This window comes from Calidris pugnax, unplaced genomic scaffold, assembly GCF_001431845.1.
Source record: "Calidris pugnax isolate Ruff unplaced genomic scaffold, ASM143184v1 scaffold118, whole genome shotgun sequence".
In the NCBI taxonomy this organism is placed as follows: domain Eukaryota; kingdom Metazoa; phylum Chordata; class Aves; order Charadriiformes; family Scolopacidae; genus Calidris; species Calidris pugnax.
The window spans coordinates 5,317,880-5,344,195 of NW_015090855.1; the positions used below are offsets into that span (position 1 = coordinate 5,317,880).

Below are 26,316 nucleotides of genomic sequence, written 5' to 3' on the forward strand. Positions count from 1 at the left end.
CAACAACCAGCTCCTGGTGTGACCAATGACCTCGTCCCCCCAAGTCCTGCTCGTACCCCGCACTGTTCCCAGCTGTGTCCCCGGCTGTCCCCACCACCACAGCCCCTCACACAGCTTGGCCCTGTCTGTCACCTGCCCTTGGCTTCACCCTTGGCACAGGCTGGGCTGGGCAGGGCTGTGTGACAGCCACCACTGAGTGTCTCAAGGTGGAAAGTGTCACACCCCATCTTGGCACCGGGCTGACAGGGGTGCCCCCATGCTGGGTGGTCATCTTGTGCTGTCACCTTGTCACCAAGCCCCTGCAGAGCCAGAGCCCACCCACCTCTGCCCCCGGAGCTCAGCTCCTGGTGTGCTCTGGCAATTAAATACATACCAAGGGAATTGGCCACCACCCAAGGGAGCAAGACAAAGGACAGGGTGAGGACAGAGTGACCAAGGAGTGGGTCTGCTGACAGGTCCAGTCATCAAGGCGTGTCTCTGGTCACCTGCACTTCAGCCTGTCTTGGCTCAGAATAATGAATTAAAGGGAAAGAAAAAGGCTTTACAAACTGCTGCTTTCACTGCCAGAGCTCCCAGCTGTCCTGAGTGACATTAAAGGAGGTCAATGATCTTGTCTCTGTTGTTGAGAGCTGCAGAGATACTGGGAGCAGGCGGTGCATATACTGGGAGCAGGCAGCGCGTGGGGCTGGGTCGTTCCTGCCCACCCGAGAGCAGCCCCAGTGCTGAGCAACTTGCACAACACAGACCCAGGACTCGCTGCGCTTCCTCAGCTCCCAGCTTTTAATTAATAAAACTCATGACCTCTTTGATCTGCGCCAAGAAACACAGCCCTGGGACCGCAGGCTCCCAGGCAACGCTAACCCATTCCAGAGCTGTTTTCCTTTGGGACACCAAAACCCAGCTGGGGAGGAGGAGAGGCTTCCAGGGTGCCTGCAGCTCATCAAGTCGGGAAATTCCCAAAGCCGGGTCAGAGAACCACCCCCAGAGCCACCCTCACCTCGTTAGGCCAGAAGAGACGGGTGGTAGCAAACGAATCTTTAACCCAGCAGCCAGGGACGGGGCAAGATCCATGGCTGGAAGCTGAAGCAAGACCACTCCAGCTGGGGAAGGTCTGTGCTTGGAGAGCGCGGTGCATCGAGCCCCAGCTGTACCCAGGAAAGGTATCCCCTCACCACGGACACCCCTCGTTAGGGACTGACTGCAGGAAAGCCCTGCCAAGCTCTGTCACCACCCTGTCGGTCACCGCTCGGTGCCCATGAGGCTGGACCTGCAACACGGCTCAGCCTGGGCCTCCCCAGCCTGGGGGAAAAGGACTACAAAACTGTGAGAGCCCCAGAGACCATGCCAGGAGGAGCTGCCATCTTCTGCCCTGACCCAGCTGAGGGTGACCACAGCTGCCTGCACTCCTTGGAGCTCAAGAGCCAAACTCTGGAGCATAGCGGCAGACAGTGAACTAAGAGGAGAGTGGTCAGGTTGTTTTGAAGCATTCACACAGGTCATTAGGAAAAAAAACTTCACCAGGAAGGCACTGCACCACGAACGGGTCAGATGACAGACTGTTCTGGGAAAAAAACCAAAAAACCCCAACATTTTTCAACCTTTCAGCCAAAGTGAGACAGAGGCGAGGGCAGAAGGTGACCAAAGGCCCTTGGCTGACAGAGAAGGAAAGGCACGGACACGGGGCAGAGCTGTATGCTGGTTTTTAATGTTCCTAAGAACTAGGAAACAGAAATCAAAAATAGACTTTGCTCTTCTTGATAAAAGTAATAAAATGGTTAGCGGTGTTAAATTAATTCTTACAAAACAAAACCCAAGGAGGTTAAATAAAGCCCGGAGGCTCCGCGTAAAAACCACGACGACTACAAAACAGCTGCAAAGACGTCTTTACACACCAAAGAAAACTCCTCTTCTCCGCTCCTCCCCTCTACGGTTACACAGCGTCAGCGAACACGGGACTCACACATGTGGGAAAGAAACACGGATGCGATGGGAGCCGCCCTGTGAGGAGCATGGGCGCCACGGACACAACTATTTACACTATGGACACGGAGCTGTGCTGGTGCCAGTGCGGCCACAGGAGCCCCCGGGCTCTGCCCGTCCTTCTCCTGCCGGCGCCGGGCTGCGGCCAGCGGCCGGGGCCCCTCCGAGCTGCGGCGCCAGGCACCGAGCACTCGCGTTTGCCATCCGTCCCTCCATCTGTCCCCGCCGTCCTTCCGCGCGTGCCATGCGTCCCAGCTCTGGCTGCCCCCTTCCCTTCGGGGGGCTGCCCTGCTCCTCCTGCTGCGCCACGCTGGGTTTTTCCCTCGCCCTCCGGTGAGGGCCGCGGCCGAGCCTCCTCTCCCCGCCGGCGGTCGGGCGCTCCCCGGCGCTCCTGGGCCAGGGTGGGGGCATGCAGTTCGCAGAGGAAAGCAGGTGCCGTGGAGCTGCTGCGCAGGAGTCCCCCCCGGGCTGGTGCTACGCAGCCTGCAGTCTCTCCACTCGCCCTGGCAAAGCCTCCTCGGGGCCGCCGGCACCTCCCCTGCTGCCTCGCACCTCTGCGCCTTAGTTGGGATTAGTCTCCCTGCTGCTGCTCTGCTCTCGGCCCAGCTCCCGCTCTTTGTCTGCTGTGGAGGACGAGGAGGAAGAGGATGAGGAGGAGGAAGAGGAGGAGGAGCTGAGGGTCCGGCCTGAATGCTTGTAGGCTGCAACGAGCTCCTGCAGCCGCTCCGGCGTGGGCTCCCACTTGGCAAAACCCGCGCTGTTCTGCAGGAAGAGGACGGCTGTGTTGTGCACGGCCTTGTAGTACATCTCCTCTCTGCAAGGGAAGACACAGGCACTCAGCACCTCCCCTGACCCACCTGCCCACAAGCCACACAGCTGCCACCAGACACACTCCCCAGCACCCACCCATCCTCTTCCTGCGGGTCGTGTTTAGGACAAGTATTCATCTCTGCCCTTTTCTCTCATTATTCTGAGGAACAGATCAGGCAGAGTGCAGAGTCAGTCTGAGTAAAGGTAGAGGCTCGCAGACTTTCAGAGGAGAAGCACTGACGCTGCACAGCCACACAGTGCCCTGCCAGCAAGCGCACTGGGGCTTTGCTGTCCCCAAGGGAGACTCGTCACAGTAAGGCATCAATTGTGACCAGGTACAGAAAACTTAAATGTTTAAGCATCTGTTGCTTAAACAAATTGTTGCTTGAACTTGTTGCTTAAACAACAGACCAGGGGCCAGCTTGTTCCACTGAGGACCAAGACCCTGCCTGTCCCTTTGCTTCTGCCTCCCCCTGAGTGACACCAAATGGCTGTGGCATTTGGCAGCCCAGGAAACGCTGCTTGGTTGCCCCACCAGATCCAAGGGCTGGCAGATGAGCACAGATGATCACCACAGGTGTGACCTGTTCAGACTGGACCTGTACCCAAGGAATACCCCACTCACAAGCTTTTTCTTAGCGAAGCACTTCAGCAGTTGTCAAACGAACGTGAAATTCACCAATACTGTATGGCTATTTTAAAAATCCAGGCTGATTATGCACTGCTTTTTTGCCTTGCCTGCTCCCTATCTCCCATTGATCTCGACTTGGGATGGGCTATTTCTGTCACACGGCTTCAGAAACGCGTTCCCAGAAGGACCTGAGAAAAAGGCCTACTTTTTGCAGACGTGCTGGGACCCGCTGCGGTACTCGTGATCAAAGGCTGGCAGGATGAGCTGGTGCCTCTTGAACTTGCTCTGCTCCATGCGGGTCAGGGCTGGCGTAGGAGGGTCCCGCCACTCGGGGATGAAGACGATAAAGGAGAGAGGCTCACTGGAGTTCTCCAGCAGTTTCTAGATCAAGAATAACAACGAACAATCTCAGCGCTGCTGGCCGAGCGATGACGTGTCTAACGAGCTCTTATTGAATTGAAATATTCCTGCTTCTAGAGCCCGGTGCCGCAACCGTCACTGTCCTTTGCCTTTGGCACTGCAGCCCTGCTGCGGGGATGCGGGGAGTGGTGGGGAGGAGACTGCACAGCTCCATTCAGAACAGCTCCACAGGTGAGCAAACGTACCTCAAAGTGAGAGACCATGGCATCCATCAGCTCCTCGCAGAACGGAGGATTCGCCTCAAAAGAGCCACTTATAGGGAAGAAATCCAGGCACGGGCTGGAGGAAAAAGGCAAAGGTCCCTATCAGAGAGGGTAGAATTCTCATTTTCATACCTTAAAAAGCATCACTTCCTCAAAAACCTTATTAATGCTTACAAGTGTCTCAAGGGCGGGTTGAAGGAGGAGGGAGCCAGACTCTTTTCAGTGGTTCCCAGTGAGAGGACAAGGGGCAATGGGCACAAGTTGGAACATAAGAGGTTCCACTCAAATATGAGGAAAAACTTCTTCACAGTGAGGGTGACAGAGCCCTGGAACAGGCTGCCCAGGGAGGGTGTGGAGTCCCCTTCCTTGGAGATTTTCAAGACCCGCCTGGATGCTCCTGAGTAACATGCTCTAGCTCTAGGCAATCCTGCTTCAGCAGGGGAGTTGGGCTAGACGATCTCTATAGTCCCTTCCAACTCTAAAAATTCAGTGAAATTCAGTGAAAAGGCAGTCATACTCTTAGAGAGCCTGAATCCCCGGCAGTACCAGGCCTGCTGCTCCTAACAGCAGGACCGGTCAGTGGGGACACACTCCATCTGTAGTCACTGGAGGTGACTGCTTGAGGGCCCAGGTCTCCCACTCTTCAGAAGGGCAAGCCCTGGCAGACCTAGAAACTGCATCACTCCAGGGACCAGAGCACCAACGGCACACTCCTGACGGTTTCACAGCCAGTGTGTGTCCGCTCACTGCCTTTAGGCAGGCCTGAAACACACATCCTTCCCAGCAGACACCACACAAACAGCTACCACCCCAAGGCGCAGACACGTCAGCCCATCCTGAGTCATGGCACGTGCACACGCCCACACAGAAACACAGCAAGGGCACCGGAACGTAAGACTCACCCCCTGGATCCAAAATACCCGTCTGTATCCAAGAAGGCCGAACAGTACTGTTTAAAATAGCAATTCAGGGGCGAGGCAAAGCATTCGAAACTCACTCCAAAGAGTTTATGAAGGGCTTCAAAGACGTGCACGGGAAGTGCCCCCTGCAGACCAGTTCCTTCGTACAGACCCACACCGAACATCATCTGAGGAGAGCAAACCCCGGTGAGCCGTGCCTGTACTCGCTGTTCCTGCTGCTCCCTTCACTGACCACGGGCCCAGGGCCACACGTCCATGCACCCACTCCTCTAGGTACGCAGGGCCCCCTCGTCCTTTCTCAAATTCGTGTAGGTCCCCCTGCATGTACCCAAGAATGCTCTCTTTAGATATTTCATCCAACTCAGGCCCCACGAATGAACGGTCAATTTTCACATATATCCCCCATGAACCTCCAGCCAGCGCTCGGAGTCAAGAACTGCTGAAGGTTTTTTTCATGAAAATGTATCTTTTCCACCCCTGAGGTCTCCTGTCAAGATCACAATTGCTCCCCAGACCACACTCCTATCTCAAAAGATCAGGAGAGGACAACAGACCCACTCTAAGCCCTATTTTGCACCAGGCTCTCAGAGCTGTGAACCTCCCCCAGAGCAAAGACAAGTTCCATTCCCCACTATTACTAAGGCTTTCTGGTGTACAGCTGTGATGGGACAGTACCTGGTATCGACGGAGAAGGCACCAAACCCTGGGCAGAAACTTTTCAAAGCCAGAGTCGTCAATGCAACTGTACCGATAGAGAAGCCACTGGAAGGGAAAGCCCAGCCATTAGACATGAACAGAATCAACAAAGATAAAACAGCACACAAATATACCGTGACATGGAGAGGGACACTGATGAAAACAGGAGCAGGTGGGGCTCTGCATGGAGGTAAAAGCACATCTGCTTTTACCATGTGAGTGGACCACAAGCTCTTTATTACCACAAATGAATGTACCCCATCAGCGAGTGTCTCCCAGCGAGGTCTGCCTTGCTGGGAGTACGACCATTCTGGCAGCACAGTACGTATCCAAAGCACACACACTCCACCTTCTAACTATTCCCAGCAGAAGCCTGACCCTGACTGAAGCGAAAGCAGCAGCCCTCATTGCTGCTACTCTTAGGTCAAGCGGTCCATCCCCCTGCACGGTTCCTCCTCGCAGAGGAGAAGGAGAAATGAAACCTCTTGCCCAAGAGCAGTTTGTGCCAAGTCCCACAGGACTGGTGCCCAGCCCTTACCAGCTTGCTGAAGTAGTTGCGGCTCACTTTCACCATCTCCCCTTTGTACCGCACACACGCCACATTGTTCTCCATGTGCATTTCCACGCTGGGGAGTGGTGGGGAGGGGATGGCCAGTCTCACTGGGTAACAGTACACCAGCCTGTCCTGCACTTCAGGAGCTTCTATCTCAGCTACGGAAAACAGAGGGAAAGGCAGCCTGTTAGAATCCACGAACGTGTGGGACAGATCGTCCTTCCACCTCAAAACATGCAGGAATAAAGAGCAGATTGGTCTCCCCAAAAACACCACAGTGACACTTCACAGATCTTGTAGGCAGCTACCTAGGTTCAGAGCTGATTCCCCAAATTAGTTCCTTCCCCCACTGCCAGAGCCTAGAGAAGACGAATTTCACAGTATTTCTCCATCTCTAACACTTGCGACCTGTAGACTCTACACAACCACTCTGGCATCACAAGGCATGTTCCAGACAAGTAAAACACCTTCCTAGTCATTCCTAACAGTTATTTCAGTTTGCACCAAACTCAACCAAAGCACAATAAATATTCCCAGGCTGTCAAGTGCCGGAGGCAAAGGAATCTTCCTGCCACCTTGTGGCTACCCATCGGGGACAGCAGCTCAGCTTCAGCAGCAAAATGAGAGCTCACAGGAAAAAAACAATTGGAAGGAACCACAGATTCAATACGGTGGGAAGACAAGCAGCAAAAACAAGCAGCAAAAGGCAGACACTGAAGGGAGTCTGAGAAGAGCCAGGACCTAAAAAGGAAAAGGACTAACAGAACAGTGGTGACGAAAGAAGCAGGGACCATGCAAAAAGGTGACTAGAGGCAGAAGTACAGACATAAACTAGGAAGAAAAGAGAGAAAAGATCATGGAACATGAATTCACTGCTGGGAAAGGAAGAAGGGTGCCCAGTGACGTGCTGGGAGGCAGAGGAGTGCAGAAGGTGCTTACAACCTAAAAAATGTGGCAAAGGAGAAAACAGGAAGGAGAGAGAACTTAGGAAGGGGAGTGTCAGCTGTCCCCAGGAATTCATGAAGAAGCAGAGCAAAAAAAAGCACGGTCCAGGGAACGAACTAACACTCTGTTCAGTGTGGTCAGCTCTCAACAAGCTACTTAATAATGACAAATCATACCTTTATGGTATATGATATTACAGGCGGTAACAGTATCTGATGGAAAGATCCCTTGCCACGGCATAGGCACTGCGTGACTCCCCGAGACCTGTGCTGCACTGGCTATTTCTGACTCTATTAAATTCAACCCCACAGACTCAGAGCAGCTCTCCCAACAGATAACACCACTGCCTTTATGTTGCAGTGCTGTCGCCCTATAGCTCTTCAGAGCTGATCACATACCAGATATATTGTTCTCTTTGAGGATGGCAAGATGCTTCTCCCGGATCCGCTTGACGTACTCAAGGGATATGTAGTAAATCTTACTGCAGATGCCTTCAACGGAGTCCTTTGCTGCAGCAGACACGTGGGGCCCACACTGTTTGCGTAAGTGCTCCAGGCGGTCCTGCAGAACCAGAGAACCAGAGTCCCTTACACAACCTGCTGCTGGACTCGCGGGGGGTAGACTGGGGGGACCCTCCCTGCAGCTGTCGCTCCCGCTTCACAGAGCAAAGGAAAGCGATGGCAGCCTTCTCCAGAAGGACCTTTATCTGGCCCCAACACACCCCCTCTTCATCCCTTCCCAGGCTCCCTGCACTCAGCTGCACGAGCAGAGGGATACCAACCATGTAGTCCTCCTTAGAGGCGGAATGGTCCCGTCGCAGCCAGCTGAAGGTGTCCTCCACGTTCCACTTCACCACCTTCCTGCTGTCTGGTGAAGCACTCCTGCACAAAACAGAGAAGCAAACTTTAACCCAAGGATGCATGGCAATATATTCCATCCCACAACGGTCTTCTGTCTGTTCTGACACTTTCTCCCTTGTCACACTCCCCTCCAGGCCTCCTCTGGAAAGTGCTTCCAGACATTTGTACGACTAGGGACTGCCAGGCTTTCTCCAAAACACAGTGCAGCTGTCTGCTGTCCTCTCTGCAACAGGAGAGGCAGATGAAAGCATTTATCTATGACAGAAATGGTCCACTGTGATCTTGCCTCTCATTTTCAAATGCAGCCACTGCTAGGAACTTGTGACTCAGAAAGCTACCCTGTTAACAAGCTTTTTATTTTCCCCACAAGGCTCAGTTCTGTCCTGTGGCAGAAGTTGTCAGAAAAATCAGACTTGGTTTAATAAAACACCACTCCAAGCTCGTTGCTCTTTAATAGCAGTGAGTGCTCAAGTACTCTTGTTTTTTTTCCTCAGGGGTAAATGACAGAAGGCATTCCATGTCCAGTATTTTACAGATTCTCACTTGTCTCTGCATACGTTCAGCTTCCCAACTTTAGATTTTACTGTAAAATTACTATCCAAAGATGCCTCTTTCATGATTGTTTTTCTTCTGTATGTTCCTAACCTTGCTTTTCCTCGCTAAGATGATGACCAACACTGAACAAGGTGGGATCCAACAGCCCTTTTCTGAACATGACAGCCCTGTAACAGGAACTCCCACCTGGATTCAATGAGCCGTTTGGCAGCCTCAGCATACTTGAAGAGCAGTCTCTTGGCTTCCTCCCGGAATTTGATTCTGGATAACCTGAGGTAAGTATAAATTCACATGCATCAGTTCCACAGCTGCCATGAAGGTATGGAGGCCAGGTCCAGTTCCCAAGCTTTACGTCACCAGCACCCTACCACTTCACCAGCAACAGTAAAACACAAAAGCACAGAACCACAGCAGGTAAATCACTGCACTAGCCCAAGACAAAAACATCCCAGCAAGGTGCCCTGTCTTTGAACAGTACCTGATGGGAATGTCATTCATGATCTCTCTGAACATGGAGGGAGACACTACTGGCTCGCAGTCACTCGGGAGAAGAGGATCTGTCCCTTTATCAACCACCTTCCTCTCCAACATCCAGCGATTAAAGGACTCCCTTGGGGGGTCAATCCCTGGAGAAGCACAGAAAAAGGGTCTAATCAGTACAATAAAGAGATGCCCAGAAGCAATGATACAGATCATGACACTGGAGTTCTGCTTAATTAGTTCACAACCAACAACGTCACAGAGATCAGCAAGAAATCACAAGGAAATGACAGACACAAATCAGAAGGAAGAACCCCACCGTGCCATGGGATTGAGGAGACAAATAAGGGGAGCCCACCAGAAACTCACCTTCTCGCTGCTGGCAGAGCTCACGATAATGTTGCCGCAGCTTGAGAATGAGCTGGGATCGAAGCAGCTCCACCTCAGGGTGTGGAGAAAGCACTTCAGATGGTGCTTTCTGCTTAATCACTGCATTCGTCTGAATATCCAGGTCCCAATATACTCTATGGCAGAAACAAATGTCATCAGGATCACTGGCTAATTATTAAATATTACTTCTAAAGGTGCTTCCTTGGGCTGTTTCACCAGCCAGGAAACTGAACTATCAAGACTCTTTGCAAAGATAGAGGGGTGTTATGTCCCTCAGATTCCTCTTCAAAGATATCTGGAAAACCAGGTGTCTCTAATCTACCATCAAGAAAAGAACAGAAAACAAATGGAGACAACTCACTCAGTTGGTCGTAGAAGAGCTGCCTGTTGTTTATCTTCAGGTGAAACACACCATGCCTTCAGGACAGAGGTTCCTGGAATACTGGGAGAGCTGGGGACCGGCTGAGCAGCTGGGTTCCCTGGGACATCCGCCTGGGGGTACAAAAGTTGAATTACTGCCCACACAGAGACAGGTAAAGAGGAAGCAGCCCAGTACACCTAACAATCCTGCATCAGTACACGGCTCAGGATACTCCCATGAACTGCTAAAAGCACATTTTGCCTGCTGCTGGCATGTTAACATCAACATGTGAACTACCATGTTTCTCAGGCATAATGTTGTCTCCCAACTCCCAGACTCCACTTCAGGCTGTAGAGAGAAACAGCAACATAGCAGGACCTGACTCTGCTTCCACTTTTGTACTTTGAACGTCAGCTGTCACACCTTGAGTTGTACTAGGGTGGCATGACCTTGTACAGTTCAAAAAAAAAACAACAAACAAACAGGTCCAAGCTCTAGCTTTCAGTTTGAACAACATTCTAAGTCTATTTGTCTCACAGCACCAGACCCACCTTAGGCTTTTTCACACTGTTGCCACTCGGTGGAACCTCCTCAGAGAATCTCCTCTTCCTCTGCTTGCTCTCCACAGAGGTATCTATCATCCCACCTTCCAGTGGCATAGGAGCCGCATTCAGTCCCAGGGGGTCTGACTATGTGTCCAAACAACAAGAGCACAGGTTAATTCGTCAGCTGCCACTGCAGAGTCCCAAACAAAGGTAATAACCCTCTTAATTTCCCCTTTCACTGCCCCAGGCTCCCACATGGATGGAAATAAGGACAACAATACTCACACCTACAGAAAGCTAAAAAAATCGCTTCTAGACCTCTGCCTGTATGCTTTTTTTTTAAGACTTAAGTGAGAAAACTGCAACACAGCTCCACCAGGCTGAGTGTTCTTTAAGCAGTGTGCTACACTGGAAGAGCACTGCTTGAGTGTCCACCTGAAGGATTCCATGAGAACCAAGCCAGACACCAGACTCAGCAAGGAGTTCTTCAGAGAAGACCCTCCTACATGCACAATCTGAAGTCCACAAGACCATGGCATCTGCCCCTGCAGAATATCCCAGGATTGGCACAGTCCCCACAAGAGAAGTGCTTACTTACAATGACATCGTGTTGTCCCAGGACAGGCATTTCCCACAGAGACTGGTTAGTGAAGCGATTGAAGTAGTAAGGGCGGTTCTCCCGCTTGCTCCAGCACTTCTCCCAGCCAGCCTGCACCAGCTCATCTGTGGATGCAGAGGAAGAGTCAGAATAAAAGCAGTCCTGAACCCGTCAGCTCCACATTGCTGTCACAACCCACTCCGAAACACGCATTATTCCTAGCCCAGCCTGGCAGCCCCGCTTCGCCTTCTCTCCCCTGCTATAGGGCCCTGCAGAACTCTGTGCTGAGCCTTCCCAAAAGCAGAGTCACTACCTGGCAGGTCCTGTACCAGTCGCATGGGTTTGGGGGAGCTGGGCTGGTTCTGGTTGGAGGTGCCAGGTGAGTGACTCATGAGAGACGCTTCCTCCGCAGGGCTTCCGTGATTCTCATTGGCCATTTCTCAGCAACCGCACTAAAAAAAAAAATACACGCAAAATCCGTGTTACAGCAGGAAAGATCCCAGATCCACTTGGTCCTACTCAACTGCAGCATTACAAGTCCATTCTGATAATAAAGCAGGATTTGAACCAGTACACAAAAAACAGGACCTAAGCCCTGAAAAATATCTGATATCCTACATACAACTAGCTACGAGGAATGCTGAGCTTTAAATGGCATCAAGCAGGGAGCTCTTAAGACCAGCATTCAAAAATACTCACTTTTCAGCTAGATCTCTCCTAAGAGTGCAGCATCTGGTCCCATACATCAGGACTGAGAGCATAAAAGATAAAATACACTCCTCTGTGAACACGTACTACCTTCTGCCACACTAATGCTACTAGCCATATCTGATCTGTTATCCTCAGAGACAGTTTAAATCAACATTTATACACACGTAACTGTATATAATTAAACAAAAGGCTTTTATTAAAAAAAAAATATATATGCTATACAAAATAACCCTAGCCCTTCACTAATAACTTCTGTGGTTCAGAGAGCCACAGGCTGGGAGTCAGGAACTCCTGAGTTACTTTCCTCAGTATGTCCCAGGCCCAGACTGGCTGCAAAGCCTCAGCCAGGCCGTTTCAGCCTTTGGTAATTCTTCATCATCATAACAGTTATGCAAAAGAAGGTCTGTTGAAACAATAAAGCTCATCTTAATCATAATTTAATATTGCCAGCTGGAGAGAAACAGCCAGGCTTTTCCTCTCTTAGTCACCATTCTTCCCCCCAGGGAAGTTTCTAAAACAGCACTGCAGATTGCTCCTCTCTGGCAGCTCTAAATACAGTGGCAATGAACTGAGGGGAAGCAAGGCATTTTAAATAATTACCATCTACCTCAGTTACTTAACTCTATTCAGGCCTTCGGAGACACCCTACACCACAACAAAGTCAGGGCCGTAATAGCACAATTGTACACACAAGTGTGTTTTTAACCAAACACCACAGAAGCCCTAGCAATAGGGCCCTTATGTATCATCTCTTAGTAAAAACTCTGGAGTTATTTGGGATTTATTGACCCCTGTCCCCTCCCTGTCCATAAAAACTCTGCTGCTATTTCAGAAGGGCAGAACAGTAGGAGCCAACAACGATCAAGAATTAGCAGGCACTAATTACGTTGTCTATAGCACCAGTTGTGGAATCAGTGTGAGGCAGGTCAGGCCTGAGGAACACTTGACCCTTCCAGAACCTTGGAAGATGTTTCCATCCTTCTAGCAAGGGTAAGCAAGGAAAGTTGTGGGACACGGCAGAAACCTGGACTTTCAGTCTCCACTCAGAACAAGGCAGATAACAATAACCAAGCCCACGGGCGAAAGTGCCTGTTACAGAGCGTGCCAATGCAATCATGGCCATTTAATTGCCTCAGCAGGTGAGTGTTGTGCAATATTTATTTACTCACACTTCCTCCTGAACTCCAACCCCGCCATGCCCTCTACAGTCACTTCAGTCAGTTGCCAGAAAAGGCAGCAAAGTTTAACCCAGCCACTTGGGAGAGACAGGGCAGCAGCTCAGACTGGCATCGGGGCTGTCGGTGCCACCAGAGCCCGAGGGCCACAAGGCACGAGCCTCATCGGGCAGTACTGCAGGTGCAGTCACTTTGGAAGGATGTGTTTAGAGCCCCTCCTCCTTAAACTACAAACACATTTGGACATGCAGTTGCTGATGTGTCCTGCACATTACACAGACAACACTTTATAATGAACTGGTACGTACTGACAGAACCAGACCTCTCAGAGTGAGCCAAAGATGTCTTTCAAGAAGTTACACTAAGTGCTGGGTATCAACATCTTCCTAGTCTGGGCAGCACACACCAGCTGCAGCAACTTGCCAGTGTTTTTCACCACTGATTGCTCAAAACAGCTGTCAAATAGGGTTCTTTTTTTTTTTTTTGCCTTCTCCCATTTATAGACACACTAGAATGGGGGAAGCAGACAAGAAACTTTATCACTCAATTTAGTACTCAGCTGATGAGTACTAAATGAAAGTACCCTTAAAGTCTGGGAAAAGGAAACAAGCCAACTAACAGGAATCCTGACAGAAGCAACTCTACTTTTATGTAACTAATATTGGGACTTAGACAGTGAAAGGGACCCAGAGTAAGCATTTTATGGTGATTATGGTATTGTTTTTATACACCATGGCAATGCATACAGTACTTCACAGACAAAGTCGAACGCTGTCCCTGCCCAGAGAGCTTACAACCTAGGAGCAGCAGCAGCACAACCAGAGAAGGTGGAACAAGACACAAAGTAAAGAAGTACAGCAAACAAGATCATTATTTGTTTCCATTTCACCGAGGTAGGAGATTTTTTTACACAAGACAACAGCAAATGCAGACAAAGGAGAGCAGTGACAGCCCCCCTGGGACACAGCAAGGTTCTCCCTCATCCCAGATCCACGGCTGCTTCAGGAGGCTGGGAGCCAGGCAGTATTTGTGCTACCAGCGCTTCTCCCAATCCCCAGAGCCCGGGCAGGCGGGACAGGGGCTGCGCGGAGCACAGAGCTCCCGAGGCAGCGCACACACACGTGTGGCGAGCACGGCGGGGACCGAGGGAAAGCATGCCGCCGGGCAGCGCAGGGGCTGCTACCCTCCGGGAGGCGGCGACGGGACGGAGCTCCTCAGCGCGGCGGGCCGGGACCGGCGGGCAACCACGGGGGCCGAGGCCCAGCGAGTACGGAGCGGAGGAGGAGGCGACGGCGGCGACAACTCTGCAGGCTGGACGGGAGGAGGAGGAGGAGGAGTCCGGGGACACGGGCGGCCCCCGCGACCGGGCAGGCGTGTACTTACGGTGGCGAGCTGCCTGGCGGGACGCGTGGCCGTCGCTCCGTGCTCGCCGCTGGCGTGACGGGGCCGCATCCTCATAGCGGGGCGTCCCGCGCCTGGCCCGCGGGGGCCGCTGCGGAGACAGGAGGCCGTTACGGCGCGCCGCGGGGGAGGAGCCGCCGGAACGCGCGCAGGCGCGGCGACAGCGGCGGGAGCGCGGCGACAAGCGCACCCGGGGCAGGCGCAGCGGCCGCGCTCTAAGATGGCGGCCGCGGGCCTGCGCCGTCTACCCCTCCGCCGCCCTCCCGTCGCCGCCCGCCCCCCTCCTCCTCCTGCAGGGCAGGCCCCGGCCGCGCGGGAACGCCGCTTACCTGGGCGTGAGGTCGGGGGCTGTAGGCACCGGGCACCGCTGCGTCTCCCGCCGCCGCCCCACCTCCGCCTCGCCCGCCCCGCCACCGCCATCTTGCGCCGGGACCGCGGGCCACCCGTGCGCAGGCGCGGGGCCGCCCCGCCCTCAGTACTGCGCAGGCGCCGCCTCCCGGCCACGGCTTCACGCATGCGCATTACGCCTCCGCGCCCCGGCCGGGCGGCAAAGCGCCTGCGCGGAACCGGGCCCGCGCTTTGGCGGGCGGGCAGGCGCATGCGCGGAGGGCGGGCGGTGCCCCCCCACCCACCCCTCGCCTGCCCCGGCGCCATCTTTGGTGTGGCGGTGTGGCGCGGCGGCCCGCCCCGTTGTGGGCACGGCTGCGCCGCCATCCCCGGGCGGGCCGTCCCGCCGTCGCTATTTTGAGGCCGTGCAGCCTGTTATTGCGGTGGTCGCCGCGGAGCAGCCCTGTCCGCCCGCCGCGGGCGGTTCCTGTCCCAGGCAGGGCGAGGCCGCTAGGCGGTCGCCACCAAAAGGGGCCTTTGAAGTGCGGCGGCGCCGGGGCGGAGCGGGCGGGCGGCCGGGCCCGAGGGCGGGGGCGGTGCATTGATGTGCCGGCAGCGGCCCAGCTGGGTGCCCGCAGCGGGGTTTCCGCCGCCCGGCGGGGCCCAGCGGCCGCTCCCTGCCCACACCTCAGCCCGCGGGCCCGGCCCCTGGCAGCCGGCAGCCCCCAGCGCTGTTTGTGCCTGCTGACAGGAATCCCTCTGTTTAGGAGCATCCACTTAATACACGTTCCTGCTTTCACGCACCCGCTTGTTTGGTTGTTAATTTGGCCCGTGAGGTTGGGCTTCGGAAGGGCTGTGGTAGCGTGCACACCTCGGCTGCCGGTGGTAGCTGTGTGTGAGGGGATGTTGGGGTGGGTGCCCAGCCGTGCGCCCAGCATGGGGTTTTTTAGATGGAGCCGGGTGCTGGCACCAGGATGGGTGGCCGTGCTCCTCCACCAGCCCTTGGGATCAGTCCCTTGCCTTGAGAACAATGGCTGCTTCTGGCGCAGTCGCCTTCCCCTGTGTCCCATGGGAATGTGCTCCCGGCCATGCTCCCCTGCGTGGCTGGACACAGGCAGGGATAACCGTGCGGCCGTCACCCCCAGCCGCAGAGTCCTTTCCTGCCCTTTGCCTCTGGAGCATCCTGGCTTCCTGAGGAGCTTTCTGTCTTCCCGGGCAGTGGCCTGACCTGCTCGTTGTCCCCTAAGTCCTGCCCTCTGCTCCGAGAGCACCAGGGTCAGTTTAATGAGTTAATGCTGGCCAAGCAGTTCTGGAGGGATAAGTGCTGTGTAAGCACTAAGTCTCCCAAGTCCCTCTGCTGCTCAAGCCCCACACACAGCCCGGCTCTGCTGCCCCACAGCACAGATAATCGTCTGGGGCACAAAGTGCTGGCTCAGACAAACCTCCTGTTGCAGGACCTTGGGTTGGGGGGGAGAGGGGAGAGTGTGAATCCTCGATCCTCAGAGCTTGCTGAGGCAGGGGCCTGGGGAGGAAGCCCCCAGTCTGAAGAGCTGCCCGTCCTCTCCGTGGTGGGTGCTTGCAGGGGTGGGATGGAGCGGGATGGCAGCGCGGGTGCTGCTGGGACCTCTTTGGCAGTGCCCCTCACGGTTCCACCAGCCACAGTGCCTGCCAAGCTGCTGGCAGCAAACTGGGCAACTCCTGGCAGAGAGGCACGTCCTGCAACCCCCGAGCTGCCCAGTTCGTGTCAGCCTGAGCAGAGGCTGTGGGAGCAGCGCTGAGGATCTGGCAGCCTCAGCACCTTCTCCGCTTGGGGTTCACCTCACAGATGGGCACAAACCAGCCTCCATCGGGGCCACGGGGCCTGTGTTGGTCTCTGTCCCTGGCACAGACATGGCTGGGCAGGGATGGAGCTGGCAGAGGGCAGCTGGGGCACTGGCAGAGGCTTCATTACACAGACCAGGGGGGGCTGCCCTGATGTGATGGACCCCTCAGGCTCCATTTGCACACATGTCCCTCGCCAGGCTGAGCACTGCCACGATGCCAGGGAGGCCCAGGGAAGTGGTGCGTGGCTGCATGTGTGGCACACGCGAGGAACTGTGTTTGCCATGGGGGAGGAAGGCTGCGTGCTCAGCCTGGAGTCTGAGCAACCCGCTGTCTCTCTGCCTGTGCTGGCAGGCAGCCGGGGCTTAGCGTGCCGGAGACCTGCATCCTCCCCGTCCCGCTGTCTCCTCCCAGCTGTGGGCTCGCAAGGAGTGGCAGCTGGGGGGATATATAAAGGCAGGGGAACCTCAGCCAGCTCAGAAGAAACTCCTGGAGCTGCTGGTATTCTCTCTCCCTCCTTTCATGTGATTTAGCTTCCCCACACCAAGGGGAGCCGAGGACAAGCCTCACTGTAAGTACCTAAACTGAGCCGGCATTGTGCACAGCCTGGGGGAAGGATGGCGGCTCTGGGCAGGAGGGTCCCCCCTCCTTCCCTTTGCAGAGAACTGGAGGAAAATGCAGTGGGGGGAACTGTGGACCCTCCCCACAGTCTTGCAGGGAGCTCTGCCTGTTGCTGCTGCATGGGCAGGCTCTGACTCCCTTCTCAGCCCAGCACCCAGAGCATGTGGGGTGTGTGGGCAGCACATCTCCGTGGCAGAGGGCGGCTGGGACTGTCCCGTGGGTCTGGGAGGGCTGTGGGGTGGCCCTACAGAAGAGATTCCCTTTTCTGTGGGGTGCTGGTGTTCCCCGCTGCAGGAGCACATGCGAGACTCGTACTTTGCCATGCAGTTTTGGGAGCTGGGTGTGTTCAGGGCAGGGGCTGGCAGGAGCCAACAGGAGAGAGTGTTCCCAGGGGATGTGACACCCTGTGGACCCTACAAGGTCTGTTCTGGGGGCTTGTGCACAGCACACAAGGGTGGGAGCTGTGCCACTTGTGGGGTGCTGGTCTGTGGGGGTTCAGACAACAGGATCTGGACAGCATTGGGGGGTTTTGGGGTGTGGGAAGCAGTGGAACCATGGAGTCTTCCTCAGGGCCATCCCCTGCCCTGGGGCTGCAAGGAGGTTGGGCAGTGGTCACCTCCCTCTCTGTCCCCTGTGTGCCCCTCTGAGCCAGCCCGTGCTGACCCCGCTCTCTGCCTCCAGGTGTGAGATGGCTGCCAGCAACTGCCTCCTCCTCCTCCTCCTGCCCTGGCTGGTCACAGCCTTGCATAGCCCACCTGGCTGCAAGATCCGGATTACCTCCAAGGGACTGGACCTGGGTAAGGGGCTGGCCAGGACCCTGCTCCCGGGGCCCGGGTGAGAGGCAGGTTGGGACATCGCTCCCGGGGTCTGCACCTGGGTAAGGCTGTTGGCTGGGACCCCTGTCTGCACTGCCCACATGTGGGGTGGCTGGAGAGGAGCTGGGGGGCTGGTTGGGGGGCGATGCTGCTGGGAGGGCGGCACAGCCTGGCTGTGGCCAGCTCGGGCTCACTTTGCTTTGCAGTGAAGCAGGAGGGGCTGCGCTTTGTGGAGCAGGAGCTGCAGAACATCACAATCTCGGACCTTCACGGGAAGGAGGGGCAGTTCCACTACAACATCACCCAGTGAGTGCTGCCCACTCCCCACACATGCGGCTCCCCACGTCCATCTGTCCGTCTGACCATCTCTGTTCTGCTCCCCTGCAGGGTCAAGGTGATGGACCTGCAGCTGGCATCTTCTGACCTGCACTTCCAGCCTCAGCAGCACCTTGTCTTCAACATCAGCAACGCCTCCATCAGCCTGCGCTTCCGGAGACAGCTGCTCTACTGGTTCTTGTGAGCTACCTCCCTGCTCCTGTGGGCACCAGCCTACCCCACGGCTAGGCCACAGCTAGCCGTGCCCACTGGGCGCCTTGCTGCCCTGCCCTGCAGCTGGTAGGAGTTGTGTGCTCCTCTCTTCTGCTCCTCTCGCTTCCAGCTATGACATTGGGTCCATCAATGCCTCCGCGGATGGTGTCCACATCCACACAGTGCTGCAGCTGGCCAAGGACGAGGCTGGGCGCCTGAAGATCTCTAACATGACCTGCAATGCCTCCATTGCCAGGATGCATGCAGGCTTCTCTGGCACACTCAGGTACACCCAACCCCACCACAGCAGCCCTGTCCCCTCACTGGGCCAGCTCCTCCTGTACCAGGGTCTCCAGACCCCCTTTCTGCACCCTTGGGACTTTCCCAGCCCAGGCTGTGTGCTCGCATGGCAATGGAGGGGCAGGGCTGGAGCTGCAGGGGAAGGAAGGCAGCCACAGAGCTGCTGTTGTGTCCTGCAGGAAGGTCTACGAGTTCCTGAGCACCTTCATCGTCACGGGGATGCGCTTCCTCCTCAGCCAGCAGGTACGGCTGAGTGGAGACAGGGGATGGAGCCTGGGGGAGCTTGGCCTTGTCCCCCAGCGGGAGGAAGGTCTGGGTTCTCTTCCCCTCTTAGCCCAGCCCTTGCCTTTCAGATCTGCCCATCCCTGGAGCACGCCAGCCTGGTGCTGCTGAACTCCTTGCTGGACACAGTGCCCGGTGAGTGTTGCCCTGAGGGAAGGGACCAGACCCTGCTCACCCTGAGGAGGGCAGAGCTTGGCATCAAGTTGCCAGGTGGCCCACAGGCTTGGTCACGACATGCCATCTTCCCTGGCAGTGAGGAACTATGTGGATGAGCACATTGGGATTGACTACTCCCTCCTGCGGGATCCAGCCGTCTCCACAGACACCCTCGACCTAGACTTCAAGGTGAACACTGGATCCTGCCCTGCCGACCCTCCCACAGTCCCCACGAGAGCGGCAGTGCCAGCCTGCACGCTGGGCATGACTGAGTGAGCAGGGTGGGCTGTGCTACGGCTGGAGAAATATCTCCTGTTCTCCACCCAGGGCATGTTCTTCCCCCGTGCAAGAGAAGACCAAGAGCTGGAGAACCACGCAGTGGAGCCGGTGATCAAGGAGACCGAGCGCATGGTCTACGTTGCCTTCTCTGAGTATTTCTTTGACTCGGCCATGCACGCGTACTTCCAGGCGGGTGTGCTGGCCATAGAGCTCCAGGGGGAGAAGGTAGGCAGAGCTGGGTCACCCAGCTATGCACAGGCAGCTCTGTGGGCATGGGACTGCTGCCTGGCAGGAGGGAGGACTGGGCTCTGCCCACAGAGCAGAGGAGGTGCCATCCAGAGAGCAGCTCTGCTGGGATCAACACCGACTGCTCGCTTACCCTCTGGTGGTTTGTCCCTCTTGCAGGTGCCCAAGGACCTGGAGGTTTTGCTGAGAGCTACCTTCTTTGGGGCCATCTTCATGCAGGTGAGAGGAGCCCGCGGCCGGGGCAGGAGGCACAGGAGAGCCCCTGGGGCAGAGCCCAGCCCTGCTCAGCTCTGTGTGTCCTGTTGGCTTGCCCTCTCCAGAGCCCTGCTGTTGATGCTCCCCTGAGGCTGGTGCTGCAAGTGTCGGCTCCCCCTCGCTGCACCATCAAACCCACGGGCACCTCTGTCTCCGTCTCTGCCTTCCTCAACATCTCGCTGGTGCCCCCGGGCCGCCCCGCCGTCCAGCTCTCCAGCATGGCCATGGTGAGCCTCCAGCCACCCCAGCGTGGGACGGCTCCGGTGTCCCAAAGCAGAGGGAGAACTGGGCCTGTGGGGCAAGAGGAGCAGCCAGCCAGGCCAGTTGCCCACCTGCAGTGGTCAGGGCTGTGATTCATCCTTCTCTCTCCTTAGGAAACAAAGCTGAGCGCCAAGGTGTTTCTGCAAGGGAAGGCGCTGCGCGTGCAGCTGGACCTGCGACGGTACGGCCCACGCTGGGGTCCTGCTGGAGGCTGTGGGGAAGGTCCCCTCTGTGCCCTGCTCACGGCTGCTTTCTCCTCTGCAGGTTCCGCATCTACTCCAAGCAGTCTGCGCTGGAGTCGTTAGCGGTGAGCACACCCTGGTACCAGCCCAGGGGTCTGGGTCCCCCTTGCTTGTCCCCAGCCACAGTACGGGGGAGGCTCGAGGAGGGGCTGTGCATGGCAGGACACCCCTTGTAGCCCACCCAGCACTGAGCACAGGCATGCTCTGCCCAGGGCAGGCCGCTCTGCTGCTGCTGTGCTCACTCACGCTCCTCTCTCCCCAGCTGTTCTCGCTGCAGGCCCCGCTGAAGACCCTGCTGCAGCTGACCATCATGCCCATCATTATGCTCTGCTGCTGCTGCTGCGCTCACTCACGCTCCTCTCTCCCCAGCTGTTCTCGCTGCAGGCCCCGCTGAAGACCCTGCTGCAGCTGACCATCATGCCCATCATTAATGGTAGGCACCACTGCTGCCCGCACACAGCCAGGCTTGGGGCAGGGGCACACTGGGACTCGGCTTCACTGCATCTCTCTCTCTCCCTCCCTGCAGAGAGGACTAAAAAGGGGGTGCAGATCCCACTGCCAGAAGGCATGGACTTCACCAAGGAGGTGGTCACCAACCATGCGGTACGTGGCAGGATGGGGACAGCTCAGGAACCCCCCCCAGCAGCACGGGGACCATATCCTTCCTGCTGGGACAGGGCGCAGTCCCATCCAGCCTTGTGTTAATCCTCTTGCCCTCTGCCTTCCTGCTGGGACAGGGCACAGTCCCACCCAGCCTTGTGTTAATCCTCTTGCCCTCTGCAGGGATTCCTCACGGTGGGAGCTGATCTCCACTTCTCCAAGGGGCTGCGGGAGGTGATTGAGAAATACCGCCCAGCCCCTACCACCCCCACCTACCCCAGCTCATGGCCTGCAGAGCCCACCATGGACCCCCACCAGCTCTAGCTCTTCTCCCCACTTGCTCCTTCACCCCGGACCGAGGGCAGATCCCGGGCTGGACCCATAGACTATAGGTAGGAAGCAGCTTCCCCCGTACCACTGGGGCATCCTGCAGGGCGTGTGCGCCCTGCTGGGTAGCAGCAAGGCGGAGACGGCTGCTCTGGGAACCCCTGCTGCACCCCTTCTCATTACACTAATAAACCACTCGACTCCAACCTGCCCGGCCTCGTTGCTTGGAGGATGTGCCCACGCACGGCTGCCAGCACGTGGGGAGAGCTGGGGAAGGAGGCAGACAGCGCTGCTCTCCCGGCCCAGGTACTCTGGAGGTAGACAAGGCTCAGAACAGTGGCAGAGGGGGCTCAGAGCAACTGCACATCCCCTGCTCTCATGGGGGGCTTGTTTCCAGGCCTCAGTGACCCCCCTTGCACAGACCACAGATGCTGGGCTCCCCAGCACAGAGTGTTGGCACTCACCTCTGCTAGATCCTCAGCGTGTGGTGATACTCCTCAAAGAGCAAAGGAAAGCAAAGCGGGGGGTGGCAGAGCGGTGCGAGGAGCTGGGCAATGAGTGAGGAGCAGAACCACCTTGTTCAGAGAGTTTATTGCGGGTCCCCAGGAGCACTGTGTGCCCCAGGCAGTGAGCGGGTGGTGGGATTCTCTTCACGGCAAAGCCTCCTTCACCAGGATCAGATGTGGGAGCAGTTTGGAGAGGAGCAGAAAGTCCCTGCAGGAGCAGTGCCCAGCTGCCCGCAGCCGCCACGTGAACTGTGCTTTTCCTAGCAGGGGGGCAGCCGCCTCGGAGCCTGCCCAGGGCTGTGTGCGTGCAGGGGCCGTGGTGGCAGAGGGGAAGTTGGTGGGCACTGCTCCCTTCCCAGGAGGGAAGCAGCTGTCTCCCCAGACAGGGAGGAGGCGAGACAGGAAGCCACAAGCCAGGAGGCAGCTGCAGCGGGGGTACGACTCCTCACCCAGCAAGGACAGAGCCCCCTGGGGCTCCTCACCCCCCACCCACCGCAGGCAGCCCCATCCTCCACCCTGTCCAGCCGGGCACCGGAGCCCCTGGGCTGGAGCGGGCAGCCCCCCCGGCTGCAGGAATGGCTTGTTTCATGGCGCAGGGAGCCCGGGCACAGCTGAGTGGCAGCGAGGATGGGCTGTGCGGGAGGTGCCGGGTGGTGAGGGCAGCCGGGGCGCCAGGCACTACCTCCCCGGCTCCTAGTAAGGCTCGTTCTTAATGAAGCGGCTGAACATGGTGAAGGCAGCCAGCGGCCGGTCCGTGGGCACCATGTGGCCAGCTCCCTGCAGGAAACAGGCAGCAGAAGGTCAGTGCTCGCCGTGGGGCTGCCGCTGCCCTGCCTTCTCCAGCCCCAGGCTGCCCACAGCCCAGCCAGCACTGGTGCCTGGCACTCTCGCCTACACCACGGCCACCAGCCCTGTCCTCATCTCCCCAGAACCCCTCAGCCCTACCTTGACGGTGAGGAAGGCGATGTTGGTGAATTCCTTCACGAAGCCACCGATCTGGTTCACACCTCCTTCAGTGTAGAGCCAGGGCCGGCGAGCAACCTGCACCTGGGACCAGCAGCAGCGACTCAGTGCCCCGGGTGCCCGAGGCAGGTGGCCACACTCTTGCCACAGCCAGCCCTGTTGCGCAGCCGATTGCACTGTCTGGAACCGGTGACCAGCCTGACCCAAGCCCTGCCCTGCCCGTTTACCTTTTGGCACAGGGAGTCCACAAACCACTCGTCCCCGAGGAAGTTGCAGGCCATGTCGACGTCCCCGTTGTACACCAGGATCCGGTATTTCTGCAGAAGAGAAGGAGGCTGAGCGTTTTGCAGGGCAGCAGCCCCGACCAGGGAGGAGGCCAGTTTGGCAGAGCCAGTCCCAGGACCCACTGGGCTCCCTTGCACGCACCGTGGCTCCCAGCAGCTTCAGGTACTGGTCGTTCATCTGCATGTACAGGCGCTTGTAGCTGCGGTTCACCTCAAAGCTGCGGAGGAAGCATCAGCATCATGCGGCCGCTCCGACTTGGGGCAGTCCCTCCCTGCCCAGAGCTCACTCACCTGCACACCTCCCAATCCGGGGCGTCGGGAGAGATGTGGAGAGCCTTCCTCACCTCCGGGCAGTTTAGATACGTCCTAGGGGCTGTGGAGTTTGTGCAAGGAGGGTCCATCCGGACCTTCTTACGGGCTACCGGCATCCGGAACAGGTTCTGGGAGAGAGTTGGGAAGAGTCCCTGCCACAGCAGCACCTGGTGCTGCCCCATGGGAGCAGCCACTCCCTGCCCCCTCCTGCCCACAGGCGGCACCACTGGCCAGGCAGAGGGTGCTCACAGCCTGGTGGCACAGGCACCCGAGGCTCACCTGCCGCCAGGAGAACCTCAACGGCATCTGGATGAAGGAGTTGCCCAGGTCATGTGTGACAAGATAGTCATCCTCGTAGCTGCAGCCAGAAAAGAGCATGGGGACAGACTGAAACCTCTGGAGGAACAAGGGCTCAAGGTCCTCCCTGGGGGAGTCCTCAACAACAGCCAGACATGGTCAGAGGGACTCCCAGCCCACCATATCCCCCTGCCAACAGGGACCCCACATGCTGCAAACCAAAGCCAGCCAGTGCCTGGAGACCTGTCTGCCCTGGGGCCACTCTCACCTCATGCTCCCAGGGACACCACCATCGCACGGGGCATAGAGGTTGTAGATGTTGAGGCCGGACTCCTCTACGATCTGAATCATCTCCTGCATCTACAACAAACCACAAGAAGGGTTTGGGAATGAGGATGCTTGAGGGACCAGAGCCAGGTGGGTGGGTGCTGCTCACAGACACCAGCACCAGGCAGGCGCCTGGGGGCTCTGCCTCTCCTCACCTTGAGCGTGCAGTTCAGGTTGGCGTTGTCATGGAAGTTGCACTTTCCTTGGGAGCAGCAGAAGGCCTGCAAATCCTTCCACAGCCTGCGGGCAGAGACCAGGGGACTTGGACCACACTGCTCAGATGGCAACACCGACACAAAGATCATGGCCACGGCCCCAGCCGCCACTGCAGGCTCCCTGCCCAGCAGCCACATAGCACGTGGCTTGGTGCCCTGTGCATCACACATAGGAGCTGCACAGGATGAAGGACCATCTCCACAGCCTGCCCGCTGGCCCAAGACAAGCCAGGAGCTTCCCTTGCCCTGCACACCACCGACCCAGCCATCCCCACCCCACGCTGTGCCCCCATCCCGCTCGCACAGGGACCTAGCAGCAGCGCTCCCCCTCCTCTTACTCAGTCCCCAGCAGGCCGTGGTAATAGGCAAAGTAAACCAGGGAGTTGTCATTGATCTCGTAGGAGGAGAGGCCATTTCCCACAGCGATTCCCTGCAAGGCAAGAAGAAAACAACTCTGTTGTGTTCCAGCTCCCCACAGGGCAACCACAGCAGCAGCAGCGGCAGGCAGGAAGCAGATGCGGCACTGTTTACTCCACGGAGGCAACAGGAAGGGTCGGGGGGTGCCTGAGAACGCTCCCCTGGTCCCTCGTGGCAGGGATGGACACGTCCACCACCAGCCGCTGCCAGCACCCCAGGAGAAGATGAAAGGCTGCGGGGCCAGACCCGCCCTGCACTCTGGAGGCCCCGCACGCCGGTTGCGCAGCCGGTCCCAACCCCGGTAATCCGCTCAAGAGCCACGGAGAGGCCGTGCCAAGCCCTCTGCTCCCCAGCTCAGCCCAAGGCCGGTGGCAGAGCCCAGTGACCCACCTTCAGGTTGAGGCTGGGGTCCTGCATCACCCACTCCGCCAGCGTGGGGATGTAGACCCCCCCATAGCTCTCCCCCGTGAGGAAGAGATCGTTCTTGGAGTACTCGGGGAAAAGCCGGAGGAAATCCTTCAGCGCCAGGTAGTTGTTGTGAGCAACCTGCAGGCAGGAGGAGACGGGGGTCAGGCAGCAAGGCAGGACCCCCAGCACCCAGGCTGGGGCAGGCAGGAGGCAGGTCCCTCTCAGCAGCCCGGGTCACTCGCCTCGGTGTCATTTGTGGTGTACTTCTTGTCATCAGAGTATGAGAAGCCGACGCCAGCGGGGGACTCCAAGTAGAGTATGTTGGCAATCTGCAGGGACAGCAGAGGAGCTGGAGATCAGGGGACACCTTCAGGGGACACCTCCCCTCCTGAGTCAACAAGGCAGAGAGCTGCTGGCCTTGTTGGTGGTGGCACCCGTGGGTGTCCAGCCCGCCCCAGGGCTGTGCTGGTGGGGCCACATTCCTGTCTTACTTGACAGCAGGCTTGAGAAGAGGGTGTGTTAGTGGCGGGGGGTCTGAGGGAGGCTCAGCTCCATGGAGAGGGCAGGAGGAACTGGCTCAGGGCCACCCTGTCCCCACAGCCATGGAGGGCTGCAGCGCTTTGAGCCCGTACCTTGTTCCAGGCGTAGTCGTTATACTTCAGCGTGACCCCGTCAGGCTGGATCTGGGGAAGCACAAGGCAGTGACCGATGGGCACAACCAGGGTGGCCCCGGCGGGATGGCACGTGCCACACAGCCTGCCAGCCCCCCAGCCACGGGATGGGCACGACTACTAACCAGGAAGGGGCCGTGCTCCTTCAGGAAGCCCTCCATGGAGCTGCAGCCGGGGCCTCCATTCAGCCACAGCACCAGGGGGCTGCTCTGGGGGTTGCTCTGGGCCTCCACGAACCTGCAGAGCAGACACACACACACACAGGGGTATCACTGCCCGGCCAGGCCCCCTCCCCAGCCACTCGGGCACCAGCCCCGGTACCGGCACGGTCTCACCTACCAGTAGTGCAGGTGCTTGCCCGGCCCGGCGCAGAGGTAGCCCGAGAAGTGTCGGAAGGAGGGCTGCTTGGTCAGCCCCGGCAGGTAGGTCACTTCATGGCCCGGGGGGGCGGCCCGGCTCAGCCCCAGCAGCAGCAGCAGCGCACACAGCACCGGCCCCATCTGCGGGGTGGGGGGGGGAAGGCGGGAGGGGAGGTCAGGGCGCTGCTCGCCGGTAACGGCCCCGGCCCCAGCAGCGCTCCACACCCGGCCCGATCCCCGGGGCTGGCCCCTGCTGACCCCGG

The 26,316-nt window shown here is 57.5% G+C and overlaps 3 protein-coding genes across 3 annotated transcripts in view; 1 reads left to right on the forward strand and 2 right to left on the reverse strand.

Moving 5' to 3' along the window:
- Positions 1-1,683: 1,683 nt before the first annotated feature.
- PCIF1 (PDX1 C-terminal inhibiting factor 1) lies at positions 1,684-14,674 on the reverse strand. The gene is made up of 17 exons (XM_014943805.1): positions 14,564-14,674; positions 14,217-14,325; positions 11,261-11,399; positions 10,948-11,072; positions 10,356-10,493; positions 9,805-9,935; positions 9,423-9,577; positions 9,052-9,199; positions 8,760-8,843; positions 7,940-8,039; positions 7,557-7,719; positions 6,199-6,371; positions 5,640-5,726; positions 4,947-5,131; positions 4,027-4,120; positions 3,627-3,802; positions 1,684-2,794 (listed from the first exon to the last, which is right to left on the reverse strand). Exons 3-17 carry the CDS (start codon positions 11,382-11,384, stop codon positions 2,542-2,544), a joined length of 2,136 nt encoding a protein of 711 aa, XP_014799291.1. The 5' UTR covers positions 11,385-11,399; positions 14,217-14,325; positions 14,564-14,674; the 3' UTR covers positions 1,684-2,541.
- A 2,124-nt stretch (positions 14,675-16,798) lies between these two features.
- PLTP (phospholipid transfer protein) lies at positions 16,799-21,500 on the forward strand. Its single transcript, XM_014943680.1, has 16 exons — positions 16,799-16,953; positions 17,685-17,800; positions 18,025-18,124; positions 18,206-18,334; positions 18,477-18,632; positions 18,826-18,889; positions 19,000-19,063; positions 19,182-19,273; positions 19,412-19,588; positions 19,769-19,828; positions 19,930-20,091; positions 20,239-20,306; positions 20,390-20,432; positions 20,737-20,800; positions 20,894-20,970; positions 21,151-21,500. Exons 2-16 carry the CDS (start codon positions 17,692-17,694, stop codon positions 21,289-21,291), a joined length of 1,506 nt encoding a protein of 501 aa, XP_014799166.1. The 5' UTR covers positions 16,799-16,953; positions 17,685-17,691; the 3' UTR covers positions 21,292-21,500.
- A 366-nt stretch (positions 21,501-21,866) lies between these two features.
- CTSA (cathepsin A) overlaps positions 21,867-26,316 on the reverse strand; it is a 6,921-nt gene continuing 2,471 nt past the window's right edge. Inside the window, exons 2-15 of the mRNA XM_014943861.1 lie at positions 26,034-26,194; positions 25,820-25,931; positions 25,656-25,706; positions 25,266-25,352; positions 25,006-25,161; positions 24,537-24,628; positions 24,139-24,223; positions 23,925-24,016; positions 23,639-23,717; positions 23,339-23,487; positions 23,190-23,265; positions 22,991-23,080; positions 22,746-22,847; positions 21,867-22,577 (exon numbers count right to left, since the gene is read on the reverse strand). Coding sequence (XP_014799347.1) covers positions 22,494-22,577; positions 22,746-22,847; positions 22,991-23,080; positions 23,190-23,265; positions 23,339-23,487; positions 23,639-23,717; positions 23,925-24,016; positions 24,139-24,223; positions 24,537-24,628; positions 25,006-25,161; positions 25,266-25,352; positions 25,656-25,706; positions 25,820-25,931; positions 26,034-26,194 — 1,416 coding nt within the window. The 3' untranslated portion in view covers positions 21,867-22,493. The remainder of the gene's footprint in view (positions 22,578-22,745; positions 22,848-22,990; positions 23,081-23,189; positions 23,266-23,338; positions 23,488-23,638; positions 23,718-23,924; positions 24,017-24,138; positions 24,224-24,536; positions 24,629-25,005; positions 25,162-25,265; positions 25,353-25,655; positions 25,707-25,819; positions 25,932-26,033; positions 26,195-26,316) is intronic.

Bases quoted from the DNA above. Each gene is read 5' to 3' on its own strand.
- PCIF1 (XM_014943805.1), bottom strand. From the start codon at position 11,384: ATGGCCAATGAGAATCACGGAAGCCCTGCGGAGGAAGCGTCTCTCATG. The intron at 3,803-4,026 runs GTACGTTTGCTC...TTCTTGATCTAG, and splicing joins CCATGGTCTCTCACTTTGAG to AAACTGCTGGAGAACTCCAG. The intron at 2,795-3,626 runs GTAGGCCTTTTT...CTTCCCTTGCAG, and splicing joins TCCCAGCACGTCTGCAAAAA to AGAGGAGATGTACTACAAGG.
- PLTP (XM_014943680.1), top strand. From the start codon at position 17,692: ATGGCTGCCAGCAACTGCCTCCTCCTCCTCCTCCTGCCCTGGCTGGTC. The intron at 19,274-19,411 runs GTGAACACTGGA...TTCTCCACCCAG, and splicing joins CCCTCGACCTAGACTTCAAG to GGCATGTTCTTCCCCCGTGC. The intron at 19,829-19,929 runs GTGAGAGGAGCC...TGCCCTCTCCAG, and splicing joins TTGGGGCCATCTTCATGCAG to AGCCCTGCTGTTGATGCTCC.